This window comes from Danio rerio, chromosome 3 (genome assembly GCF_052040795.2).
Source record: "Danio rerio strain M-AB ecotype USA chromosome 3, GRCz13ab, whole genome shotgun sequence".
Classification (NCBI taxonomy): domain Eukaryota; kingdom Metazoa; phylum Chordata; class Actinopteri; order Cypriniformes; family Danionidae; genus Danio; species Danio rerio.
In genome coordinates, this window is record NC_141023.1 from 35,756,138 (window position 1) to 35,770,463 (window position 14,326).

Here is a 14,326-nt window from a genome sequence, read left to right on the forward strand (position 1 = left end):
GCATTCAGAAGTTTAGTTAATTTTGACTGACATGACATAAGCAAATGATAATGTTATAAACAGCAGAGTTGTATGAAAGCAATTGAAGCATGCTCAAAAGCATTTGCAATGTGTTGGAAGGAATGAGAAACTGCTACTAGGATGTGCACAAATGACTAATTGTTTTGAGAAATGCATTAACTGTAGTGCAAATGTAAATAGTGTTGTGAGAAATGCACCAAAGCCACTCAGAAAAACTGTAAATGAAATAGGGCCTTCATAGGGTCTGTCTCCACAGCATGATTGAGTTTACAGAGACACCTAGTGGAACATTGTAAGTGCAGCACGATTGTACAGAGGTAAACATTTTAGTATACAAATATCAGTAAACAACTATAGAAAATACAAAATTATAGAAAGAAAAAATATTGTTATGCTTGTAAGTGCCTATGGTCAAATTTCTAGTCCTCTTTTCATTAAACTGATGCAAATACGGACATATACAAACTTGATCACATATAAAAAGAATACATCGGTACATTAAAAATATGACACATGCGTCTGGTTTTACAAAGACATAAATGTACAGTTCATTGATAAGTCTTACCAAAAGAGATGCGTGTTTTAATCGCACCCGGAATAAATCTATCGGTGCAATGTTTCCTCACGGCTGTATTTCACCGCGACACATACAACAGTTCATGTGCCGCATATATCGCAGTCTGGCTGTACCACAAGCTACTGTAAGTACTTAGTTCTCATTTAAATGCAGCGTAATTTAAAATAATGACAACTCAAAGTTAATATAAAAGCCAACTCAAAGGGTTTGCCTTTTGTGTGCATTAAGGTCTATTTCTTTTTTTTTTACATCCCATTCCGTGAGTCCAACCTCTTCAGCTTATTTTGCTGAAACACATTTTAAAATGTGAAGTAAACAATGACTTCGCACATCTAAATGTAATGCTCATACTATACTCTATTACTCGTACAATACACGTTTACCTACGTTAAGTTATGGTAACACATTAGGCATGCAAGCAAATCATATCCTCGACTGTGACCTTATTTGTTTACCGTTACAATAGTATTAATGTTTCACCCTATGTAGGCAGGCAGCATGACGAAACCCCTCGGGTTCGAGTTCTGGAGGCGCACTCTGAAGGGCGCGCGCTTCGTGGTCGCGCCCATGGTGGATCAGAGCGAGCTGGCGTGGAGGCTGCTGAGCCGCAGACATGGCGCAGAGCTCTGCTACACACCCATGCTGCACGCACAGGTCTTCGTCCGAGATGCCAACTACCGCCGGGAAAACCTCTACAGCGAGGTCAACCAGGAGGACCGACCCCTCATCACTCAGGTGGGTCTGTGGACAGTAGAGAATTGAGGTGAAGTTGGTTTTAAATTCACACATTCACGGACTTTCTGCTTAATAATATATTTTCAGAAAAGTATACGTCTTTGCATCATATTAGCAGCCAGTGGCTATCAAAGTACAACATTGTTCACAGTCAACTAAATAGTGCTAATGTTGTTTACCTGTATATTTATATCAAATATGTACATGCAATTCACCATCCAGATCTTTTTTGACTAACTGCATCTCTGTTTAATGTTTATCTTCCTTTTTTTCATATTTGTGTTGTCACTTGTCACTTTATGTATACTGGAATCTTCTGTAGCCAAAACAAATTCCTTGTGTGTAAAGCACACTTGGCAATAAAACTGATTCTGATTAAAGTGCATGTGATTTCAGGCCGAATGTTCAAAGTACCATGGTAAACAATATTGGGAACATGTCACAGGTTGCACTGAACGAATGTGTGAATATACAACTAACTTTACCTCAATACGAAGAGATGGAGAGTATGTTGTGCTGCATGAGTGTCATTTTCATGTTGATGTCTCCATCCAGTTCTGTGCCAATGATCCTGAGGTGTTTATCCAAGCAGCACTGCTCGCCCAGGATTACTGTGACGCTATCGATCTGAATTTGGGTTGCCCGCAGATGATTGCTAAAAGAGGTAGTGAAGCTTGCATGACAGATCAATTACTGTATGGGATGTAACACAGTTAAAGATATAAGGGGACATTAAATTTATCAGATTTGTCAGTGGAAAAAAAAGTATAATGTTCAAAAAAATAACTGCTGCTTTTGGTTCTTTTTAGTAGTTGTCTCAGCTTTTACACTTACATTTTGTAGCACTGAGCATAAGGGTACAAAAAAAAAGAATTCCTAAAACTTCTGTTTGATAAGGTAAACATGTACATTATACACTCACAAGCCACTTTATTGTGTACACATTGCTAACTTGGACCCCCTTTTGCATTCAGAACTGTCTTAATCTTTCATAGCATAGATTCAACAAGGTACTGGAAATATTCCTCAATATTTTGGTCCATATTGACATGATAGCACCCATGATGCGAATTTCCCGTTCCACCACATCCCAAAGGTTCTCTATTGGATTGAGATCTAGTGACTGTGGAGGCCATCTGAGTACAGTGAACTCATTGTCATGTTCAAGAAACCAGTCTGAGAGGATTCATGCTTTATGACATGGAGCGTTATCCTGCTGGAAGTAGCCATCATAAGATGTGTACACTGTGGTCATAAATGGATGGGCATGGTCAGCAACAATACTGAGGCTGTGATGTTGACACAATGCTCAGTTGGTACTAATAGGCAAAAAGTTTGCCAAGAAAATATCCTCTCCACCATTACACCACCAGTCTGAACCGTTGACACAAGGCAGGATGGATCCATGCTTTCATGTTGTTAATGCCAAATTCTGACTCTACCATCCGAATGTCGCAGCAGAAATCGAGACTCATCAGAGCAGGCAACGTTTTTCCGATCTTCTGTTGTCCAATTTTTGGTGACCCTGTGGGACTTCTAGCCCCAGTTTCCTGTTCTTAACTGACAGGAGTGGCACCCGGTGTGGTCTTCTGCTGCTGTAGCTCATCCGCCTCAAGGTTGGACGTGTTGTGTGTTCAGAGATGCTCTTCTACATACCTCAGTTATAGCGAGTGGTTATTTGAGTTACTGTTGCCTTTCTATCAGCTCGAACCAGTCTGGCCATTCTCCTCTGATCTCTGGCATCAACAAGGCATTTGTGCCCACAGAACTGCCACTCACTGGATATTTTCTCTGTTTCAGACCATTCTCTGTAAACCCTAGAGATGGTTGTGCATGAAATTCCCAGTAGATCAGCAGTTTCTGAAATACTCAGACAAGCCCGCCTGGTACCAACAACCATGCCACATTTGTGACACAAAAGTCACTTAAATCACCTTTCTTCTCCATTCTGATGCTCTGTTTGAACTGCTGCAGATCATCTTGGCCATGTCTAAATGTCTAAATGCATTGAGTTGCTGCCATGTGATTGGTTGAATAGAAATGTACATAAACAAGCAGCTGGACCAGTGTATGAGGTACTACATTTTATAATATTTTTAACAGCAAAAAACACATAAAGAGCTTTTAAAAATGTGTTTAGAAATCTCAATACAACACTGGCACTTCCTTTGTCACAACAACATTTTTGGCAAGGAGACACCTTTCTGATGCCTGTTTTAAAATGTAATGGGCAGAAACACAAGTAAATCTCTGCATGCTTGAGAAATCTGTGCTTTATATGGTCACGTGGTGTAAATTCAGCTGCTGTTTTTGATTTTGTATTGTGTATCATATTTCTGTCAGATCTCACCAGAGTTGTATTTTTGTCTACTTTATTTGTTAAATGCCGTATTTTAGAATGTACGTTTCTAAAAAATTAACCACACTCACCGAGCAATCTCACCAGACAACAAAATCTACAAACGTGAACACGTGCACACACTTGAGTGATATTTTAAAATGAGCTCATTATTTACTCTCCCTCAACGCTTTTGAGTTTCTTTCTTCTGTTAAAAACAAAAGGAAGGTTTCTTTGAAGAAAGCTGAAAACAGACACCCATTGTAGGAAAAAGAAATACTATGTAAGTCAGTGGTTACAGGTGTACAGCTGTCTTCAAAAAAAAAAAAAAATTATATATATATATATATATAGGTGAACTATTCCTTTAATTTTACCTCATGAAATATTGAGTGTAGGGAAATGCATGCCAGTGATGGGTGATGGTTGATTTAATGTCTTTGACTTTTACTTAGGCCATTATGGAGTCTTTCTTCAAGACGAGTGGGACCTCCTTGAGAAGATGAGTAAGTCTCATTGCAATTCCTCAATGTGGACGTGAATCCTGCCGACTGTATGTTTTATTCAGACTCTGTCATTTACAGTTAAACTGGCCAATGAAAAGCTCTCCGTGCCCATTACGTGCAAAATCCGGGTCTTCCCAGAGATTGAGAAAACCGTGAAGTACGCCAAAATGCTGGAAAAGGCTGGATGCCAGGTGAAGTGTTGTGAAACTTGTGTAGTAGATGCTTTTTGCCTGGGATGATTTCTTGAATGGGTAGTTAGGTTTGACATGGTTCATGTTACTTGCTATAACCAATTCATTGCCTCTAAACTGTAATGCAGTTTGTATATTCCGGAACCATCTCGTGACAGTTTTGTATCTTCTGCTTTTTTTTGTACAGCTTCTCACAGTTCATGGCAGAACCAAAGATCAAAAGGGGGCTCTGACTGGCATTGCCAGCTGGAAGCACATCAAAGCTGTAAGGTAGGAGATACAATTGCAACGGGCGCTGATTGTTCCAAAAACCTATTATTATATTCACCTTGAGGCCATTTTTCTTTCTCTTATGTCTAAAAATGATTTTTAGATGAAATTGATCCTTGATTATCCATGAAATCTAAGTCAAAGACTACTGGCACTTTTAGGGTGCGTGTCCACTGAGCTGTTTTCCCAAGATGAGTATATTCTTTCAGTTGTTGGCACAAATCTTTTTAAGTAAGCTGAGCATATTATGTGCAATAGGAAGCACTCACAGATGAGCATTTTAAGAAAATAAATTCAGGTTTGCAAAAGTACTTTGGTGGACACCAGTCCCTAGAGTTAAATGAACATTTACAGGCAGAAAATAATGAACACAAGTGGCTCCTGATGACACCATAATATCTTAAGATGTCAAACTATCGGTCTATGCAAGAACATTACTGAATGATAGTTTTAGTGTTATTATATTTTTAATAACATCCAGAACTGTCAATAGCATCTGTGCTCTGTGTCTGACGCCTTCAAACACCACCACACATTCATTGCATGTCGGCATTGTCTTCTGAGGCTCAAGTAATTTATTAAATAAGGAAAAGTTTCATGTAGCTTCTCCTACCGCAGCAAATTATGTTTTTACTTTTGATATTTAGCACCAGTTAAGCAGGAAGTGACGATTTTATTCTCTTTGACTTGTTGGATGGAAACGTTGATTTTTTTCCAATGTCTTTTTACGATTATTCCAGTTTTGTGCATAAACTTAATTTGCATCTTTGTATGGAAACATAGCTATAGACTGCTGATCATGTCACTTCATGAGACCCCAGTTTATCACCAAGAGTGTTCTTTTTTTTTTTTTTGCCCGTGTATATTTCTTTGAGCCTTAAATTGCCAGTATTGTTCACATTTTGTGAATCAAAAAAATCAGCTTAAAATCTGTAGTGTTCTGCTAAAGATCAAAGTGACGTCTTTGTAAATGGGCTCAGGGTGACTAAATTGATGGGTAATGTAAATTTTTGTGGATGGCTGAGCTATTCTTTTAAAGCGTTTACATTTGTGAAATAATGTGTTCAAAAACTGGTCCAGTTATCAGTATTTTGGAAATAAGTTACTCAATGCTCACATATTGAAATCAAGCAACTTTCCGCTAGTCAAGGTTAGTGTTTTTTTCCCAATAGTGTTACTTTATTGTGCTTATACAGGGAGGCAGTAAACATACCTGTGTTTGCCAATGGAAACATCCAGCACCTGAGTGATGTTCACCACTGCATGGAGGAAACTGGAGTACAAGGTGTCATGAGTGCAGGTAGCGGCTTCCTTAAAACATCCGATTCAAAGAATCATGCATATTAAAATACAGGAAGATGCTTTGAAATTTAGTCATAAAATTCTGAATGCATCACATTCACAGAAGGGAATCTCCACAATCCTGCGCTGTTTGAAGGGCGCAGTCCTCCTGTGTGGGAAATGGCTGAGGAGTACCTGGATATCGTAGAGAAACACTCGCCTTGCAGTCTGTCTTTTGTCCGAGCTCACATCTTCAAGCTGTGGCATCACACGTATGTCTGCTCTCTATTAAAGCTCTGGAGTAAATTTCTACTGATGACATCTCTTGACACAATTTCCTATGAAAACATTATTTCGAACAATTAAAGAAAAACATTTGTATCCTTCAGAATGTCTTGTAAGTATCCATATGCTTTGTATTTCCCAGACATTTTCATGCATGTGCTTCACGCAGGCCAAGGGACTTGATAAACCACCTGTAGGAGACGCACTCTTTCCTCTTTATATACACCAGACCCTTCTGTCTATCGTTCTGTGTATATTGTTCTTTCTACCAATCTATCTATCTACAGCAGAGGTGGCCAACCCTGTTTCTGCAGAGCCACCTTCCTGCAGATTTTAGTTGTTACCCATATCAAACACACCTGAACCAATTAATTAGGACCTGAACACCACATGATAATTACAGGCAGGTGTGTTTGATATGGTTTGCAACTGAAATCTGCAGGAAGGTGGCTCTCCAGGAACAGGGTTGGCCACCCCTGATCTACAGTATCCATCATACCCAAACCCTCATTTACAAGTCACTCTGGATAAAAGTGTCTGCTAAATGATTAAATATAAATAAGTGGCATGACTGTTTTCAACTTTGAAAATAATAAAAGTTTTGCCACATATTTATGATAAATGGAAAAAAAAAAAGAATTTATTTCTATATAATTTCTGAAGGACTGTGACTTTGAAGACTCAAGTGGTGGCTGCTGAAAAATCAGCTTTGCAATTTTGAGAATAAATAACAAAAAAAATGTTAAAACCAAAGTTATTTTACATTTAAATGTTTCGCAGTCTCCAGATACATCAAGATCTGAGAGAAGACTTGGCCAAAGCAAAAAATGTAGATGGCATTGTGGAGGTCAACAGACAGCTGAAACAACGTTGTCAGGTAGTAGTCTATTGTAGTCAAATATTAGTCCATGATGATGTAATTGCACTAGGCTTCATTTAATGAAGCACCATGATTGCTCGTTTTTCCACTATTACAGGAGGAGATGGCAAAAGATGAATCTGAATGGAATCAGACTGGACTTCCCTTCCCACACTGGATCTGTCAGCCCTACGTCAGACCACCGTGAGTTTTGAATATAATGTCACAATTATTTATTGATTGGTTTATTTGGCAGAACGTACATTACGTTAACATTGCTGCAAATGCACCAGAATTAGCCAAAATGTTATTTTTCATCAGTTGTCTCTGGACAGATGGTCAAATTATCTCCCTAAAAACAATACAAAAATCCTGATAAATACAGTGTACATTGACAAAATTATAGTCCAGCAATATATTATTAATCATAGCCTTTGGCGCTTGCTGAATTGGCCAAAGCCAACTTTATTTTATTCAATTGTGAGCTCAACAATGAGTTTGAATGCAACTGAGCATATATTGGAACTGGTGTGTGTTACAAACCTAATATATTTTGCAGACCCAAGGATCCAAACACTGAAAATGGGCAGAAATCACAAGAAACAAAGGCTGTGAGTGTGAAGAGGGCGCTGGAAGACAGCGACGGCCCCAATGACGCCATGTCTAAGAACAAGCAGAAGAAGAAGGCCCGCAACCCTCACAAAAACTTCTGTCCAGAGCTGAAGCGTAAGAACTGATGTCTTTTATCATCATCTCCTAACATGATGGGGTCAATGAATGGCCCCAATGGATTTTTTTCTGAACTATAATAAAATTTTATTGTTCAAAATGTTTATTTTTTTTTACTTTTTAATAAATTTTAGAAAGATTATTCATGTGTTATCAAAGATGAATGTTCAGCAACATTATTCCAGTGTTCAGTATCACATGATCCTTCTGAAATCAGTCTATGGCATTGATATTTCTGCTCAAGAAACATTTCTTTTTTATTATCTGTGTCGAAAACAGTTTAGTTGTGGACAATGTATTTAAAAATATCTATTTTTATCATAATATGTGACTTTACTGTCATTTGTTACTATTTTTTATCAAAATAGATTCTTTTTTCCTGTGTAAATGTATTAACCTTTTTTGCAAACATTGTGTCTAACATAACTTAAAATACAAGCTAACATTTTGGATGTTAACCCTTGTTTTTCTTGTGTTTTGCAGCAAAATATATCAAGTGTGAGCAATGTGGAAACCCAAAAGTAAGACTTCAAGATCTTTTCTTTCATTTAAACTGTTAATGAACTCATTTCAAAAGTAGAACCAACATAGAAAAATGGCCAGATTTACACAAGATAAATGTGTTTTTGTTTTGTTTTGCTACCCCAACAGGGAAACAAATGTGTCTTTAACTTGTGCCGTGGCTGCTGTAAGAGGAAGGCTTTCAAGGAAGTGGCTGATTGTCCTGGTTAGTTTATTTTTCAGTGTTTAAGCCATGAATGAAGCTACTCTGAGAATTACTGGTCTAATTACACATCATGAAATTCATTGTGTTCGCTTCTATTGGTATCACACTTTTCATGATGTGTGTTTCAAAGCAGCATGACAGGAAATACATGTTTCTACTTTACAGTTGAGAGTAGAGATGACTGTTAGATGGCAGATATGTATAGTTCTAGGATGATGCAAATTGAGAGCATAGATTGATCAGGGTGTCCGCGGGGTATTAAAAGTTATTAAGTCAATTCAGAGAAATTTAAGGCCTTTTAAAAGTATTAAAAAGTCTTAAATGCTATTTTGCAAGGTATTAAATTTTATATGATTTTTGCTTTTGCAATGTATGGTTGTATGCTAGAGTTTGCCTCAATTAAATCGGCAAATATCAGGATGCTGTGTAGTTTATAATATCAGTGAAATCCTGCTAGATTTGACATCCTGCTGCTTTGTTTACTGCAATAATCAAGGCAAAACCATTATTTCTGCAGCTCTATAGGCGCCAACCTGGTGAGTTAGCTCGAATTAACAGATTTTTATATAGTATATGAACAATGTTTTAGTTTTGGATTAGTTTTGGATTGAGTTTCTCTGTACTCAAAAAGAAAAAAAATGTAATAAACATTTGTAGATTGTGATATCAATGCTGAAACAATATATTGTGCTGCTGTAAGTCAGTAAGTTACATCAACATAAGTAGAGCTGTGCAATATTTGCTGAGTGAACATTGTAGGGATTTGCTGAACCCATTGGTTTAGGCTCATCGTCGATGAATATATGGCACTAAAACAGTCAGTCGGTGGTTCATGAAATCAGTAGTTCAAATGATTCAGTCAAAATGGATGGATACATTTAGAAATGAAGGAAGTTGCTGTTAATAGAATATTGAATCATTGATTCAGGAATAAAAGTAGTGTCGCTGTGAGAAAGAATGCTCTGCTTTAACCTTTCTTTGGAACCACAATTACTGACAAAACCGGAAAAAGACAAAACTGGCACTAATATTAGCTTGTTTATTGTATAAAAAATGCACTGATATTCTGGAAAGTGCCATTTGAGCATGTGTGAATTCACTAAATTCTTACAATAACTAAAATAAATGAATATTTAGCTTTTTTGTAACTTGAATTACGGGTCATTCTAAAAGGCTTCATCACAGATGTTTCAGAACTCATGTGTTTGATTTTTGCAATGCTCGTACACGTAAAACAAGATGATAAATGTAGCGCATTCATTCCTCTAAAACAGTGGTTCTCAAACTGTGGTACGCGTACCACTAGTGGTACGCGGGCTTCCTCCTAGTGGTACGCGGAGGAATCGCCAAATAATGAAATAAACAATTAACACTTTTAATCCTTTGATGCGTACTATAACATCGATGTGATCAGCATTGGCTGTTTAGTGAAGCGTACGATCACAGCTCTTTGCTTAGAGTGTTTATTTTAGTGCATTGTGTCATAAGCTGTTATAAATCAGTTTCCGAAGTTCAAGAATTGATTCTGAAGCGTGATTTGACTGACATGAAAAGTAGCCAATCACAGTCGACCTTGTCTAGTTTTGCGTGAAACGTAAGGGTGGGACAAAGGCTTTCTGTGTTGCAGAGACAGAAAAAACTACTTAAAAACAAATGTTTTGTTAATTTAGTTGCTTCTCGGATGTTTTCACTATAGAAATGTCTAGCAGAGTAATTAAACCGCGGACATATTTCCTGCCTATTTTATGATCTTCATACACGTTTCGCTCTCCGACAGCGAGTCGACTCGCCTCTGACCTGTCACTCCTCTATACAGTCTGAATGGCGGCGCGGGAATGAAGGTATTGCGCAATAACTCATTTCTGCAAATGCGGCGAGTGCTTTATTTTATCACGAGAGCGCATTAATGTACGCAAATCGCTAAAACAGTTATGCGAGCTCTTAAATAGGCTTTTTTCAAATGAACTGCAAGTGCTCTCATGATCGCCTGCGTGCTCAGATTGAATACAATCGCGATCTTTCCACTAATAAAGTAGACATTTATCTTTGCTCCTTGACTAAATTTAATCAAAAGTATTCAAATTTATCAAGTATTTAGAAATAGATTGATGCATAATCGATGACAATGCTAATGGTCTTCTTGTTTGGCTGTGTTGTGAAGTGAAACTTACTTTTAGCAAAGGTGGATTTTTTATTTCTTTACGACAAAATAATTATGCTGGAAATGTTTCTGGATGAAGTATTTGTGTGATTTATACATTTAGCTGTATTCTGATCTGTCTTAAAGCATTAAAGGTCAAAGCAATCCGTTGTTACTTATTGTTTATTTATCATAAATAACAATAAGGCTCTTAAAGCACTGCTTTGATAAATGTAGTGTTGTCATATTTTAAATACCTCAAGTAAAATTAAGTCATTTGTTTTATTTTTTTTTAACTGACAGTGTACTTGTATTTTTTAAAGTTTGTATTTTAGATTAAGCTCAAGTGTAAAATAAAATCTCCATGTGATGTACAGCTATTTAAGAAAATAAATTTGCCATGTTGTAAAGAAAAATAGTGTAAAATATGCAAATAAAAGGCTAAATTTAAATCTTTTTACCATATACTTTAATTAAACCTTTCAAAGCTTGCAAATATTGTTTAAAAATGGGCAAAAACTGTCTGGATGGCCTTAAAGATTATGTGGTAGTTTTACCAGTGCTATTGAAAAAGATTAATTGTCATGAAAGGAAAAATCGGTCACACTTCCTGTTAGTGCAAGTTCCTATACATGTAGCTTTGGGATTTAAGCAATTAAACCATTCAATCAAGTTTACACTTAAAAAAGTGATTTCATAATGAAAATCAGATTTTTTAAACTAGTACTTATTAAAAGAGTACTTTGTACTTTTACCTAATATTAGTATTATTTACTAAAATTTGTGTTATTTTAGCAGTGTAATAGTATTTTTACTTGAGTACAAAAAAGATTTTACAAGCATTTAGTGCAGGTTTATTATATTATTAATATATGGTTAATAAATATTATTATTATTATTATTATTATTATTAATAATTTTATTTTATTATTATTATTATTATTAATGGTTTTTATTTGTGTCTATTCCTATATAATGTTTTATGGGTTGCTGAGAATACATTTCAGGTCTTCAATACATAGCATGTCAGTCTTGAAAAAATAGGTGCTGGAATTGATTTTCATTAGGCTGTCCCTGTATGAACCCTGTCATATGTACATTTAACATTTATTTCAAGATTTGTCTGAAAGTGTATGAATATGACATTTAGCCTATATTTATGAGGTCCAAGCAACATTTCCAACTTTTGATGAATAGGCTACTATGAAAACTTTAGATTTAAGTACTGCCGTTTTCTTTTTACTTTTTAAGAACAGTGCCATTTTTTAATGAACTTTTAAAAGCCCATTTTAACTAAAACGTTTTTTTTTTTTTTACCTGCAAGCACAGTTAATGTTCAGACTATTTAAAATGTTTAAAGTGACTGACAATAATACATATTCTAAATAATAGAAATTAATCTGCATTGTTTTTAACAATGTGCACACCTGTAGCTGCTTAATTAGGCCTACGACGCTATTTTTTAATACTGGTTAAAAAATAGCGTCGTAAGGTGGTACTTGGAGAGACAACTTTTTTCTAAGGTGGTACTTGGTGAAAAAAGTTTGAGAACCACTGCTCTAAAATGTTTAAAAACGCCATTGTTCTATCAATACAATACAGCCTCTTTACCCAGCATCAATCTCAGTGCATTTCCTCTTTGACAGGACACGGATTGAAGTTCAAAACCAAGGCTTTAAGACAGTGCAACTCGGATACAAGTGGAGGAGGCCTGACAAACGGAAAAGCCAGCACTCAGACAGTTTCCACTGCAGTCCATGATCCATTACAAGCTTGAAGCAGACTTATGGAATGGAAATGGGAGACAGCAACATCAGGACACATTTGTTTACCATTAAAAAGCTGCTGCACTGAATTGAAAGTTGAAGAAGGAAGTTGGGGTCAAAACTGTATTGAGATGGAATTGGCACATCTGGATGCACAAGAGAACATGTTATGCAGAGCGCTGGGTTTCTGTAATGAAGTACCACTTTTTGGACTGCTGTGACTCTGATTGCTTATTAAGAGTTTAGAGTATTGTGATAAATCACTGGGAATGCAGTCTGTGAAGCAGACATACTGAACGCACAATCTTTACCAAAAAAAAAAAAAAGAGCTGGACTCTTGTGTATTCCTACAAAGGACTCTGGACCTTTGTGGAAATACACCAATGAAGATCTTCATTCAAACACATTCTGAACCTCTGCATTTTTACTATTTATTGTCTTCTGAAATGAAACAGGGTTTTGTTGCAACCAAAATCGCAATCTGACTTTTGGATTTTTACAGGTGTTATTTTTTCAAACATCGATAAACATTTACTGTGTGCTTGTGCAGTCATGGATGATCACTGTAACTATTTCACACACTTACTTATGTTCATTTTGAGGACGGTTACACTACACCAGGGATGTCCAAACTCAGTGCTGGAGGGGCGGTGTCCTGAAAAGTTTAGTTCCAACCCCAATCAGTCACACCTGGGCTAGCCAATCAAGCTCTTGCTAGGCTTTCTAGAAACATCCATGCAGGTGTGTTGATGCAAGGTGGAGCTAAAATCTGCAGGACACCGGCCCTCTAGGACAGAGTTTGGACACCTCTGCACTACACAAATTCCTTATCAAGTTAATATGGGTGTTAAATTCTGATGTTTTAGCATTTATTGTGCTATATATATATATATATATATATATATATATATATATATATATATATATATATATATATATATATATATATATATATATATATATATATATATATACACTTTAGGAAGGTTTGCTGTAATACAACTTCAGTTCAACAATTTTCTTTATTAATACAGTCATTTCCACACATTCATTTTAAACATCAGCAACCAACTCAGTGCCTTAATGTATGTTCCTTAAACAACAATGAATCAATCTGACTGTTCTTAAAAATATTTGGCTTTTTTGCTGCAAACCGGCTTCAAAGATTCAAAGTTTGGATTCAGTTTTTTTTTTTTACCAAATAAATTTAAGGCAAAAAAAAACACCCTCTTCTGTTGCTAATAATGACCAAAATGCATAGATTTTGCAGTTTATTCAAAGCCATGAAATGCTTGGTTTTGTTGACTGTCTTTGAGGAGATCATGATCATTTACTGGAGTGAAAATCTCCTTAATAAAGCAGGAAAGGAACCAGGTTAAGTTAACAGTATCTACTGTAAATCCTACACACACACACACACTGTAGCCAAAATGTTTGTGCATTAAATCAAGTTTACAAAAATGCATCAACTCTAATGCTTTAAATATTTTATGGTAAGAATGAGCTACATGCACAGCTAGTGTTTTTCAGCCAATGATGAACTTCCAGTGAAAGATTTATGCAACTATTTTCAATTTTATATGATCGCTTTTACAGCATTGATGTTGTAATGTGATTCAGATATAATCAGTTGAATAAATTCAAGCATCCATTTGGCCGTTAAAGCTTAAGAGATGAAAGACCGTTTAAACACAGGCGCTGCAAAAACGTAATGCAGTGCTTCTTGTTTGGTCTAAGAGCCACTTATATTGTATCTGTCAGGCAGTGAAGATCACGGTTTTAAAAAGAAATCAGATCTTTATAATGCAGCGATTCTGTATGGGATGACAATTAACAGGAATCCCTGAGGCTGGCTGACTGAAATGAAAAGCCTGTGTGCACATACACTATTTAAACAGCAA

The 14,326-nt window shown here is 36.3% G+C and overlaps 1 protein-coding gene across 6 annotated transcripts; it reads left to right on the top strand.

Moving 5' to 3' along the window:
• Positions 1-645: 645 nt before the first annotated feature.
• On the top strand, positions 646-12,977 carry dus1l (dihydrouridine synthase 1-like (S. cerevisiae)). Of its 6 annotated transcripts, none has more exon segments than NM_199617.2 (14): positions 646-722; positions 1,088-1,333; positions 1,889-1,997; positions 4,127-4,177; positions 4,256-4,368; positions 4,556-4,638; positions 5,835-5,938; positions 6,044-6,191; positions 6,985-7,081; positions 7,182-7,267; positions 7,623-7,789; positions 8,276-8,313; positions 8,444-8,519; positions 12,306-12,977. In NM_199617.2, coding segments are annotated over 14 exon segments (1,491 nt in total). In that variant the 5' UTR covers positions 646-680; the 3' UTR covers positions 12,437-12,977.
• The last annotated feature ends 1,349 nt before the right edge of the window (positions 12,978-14,326 follow it).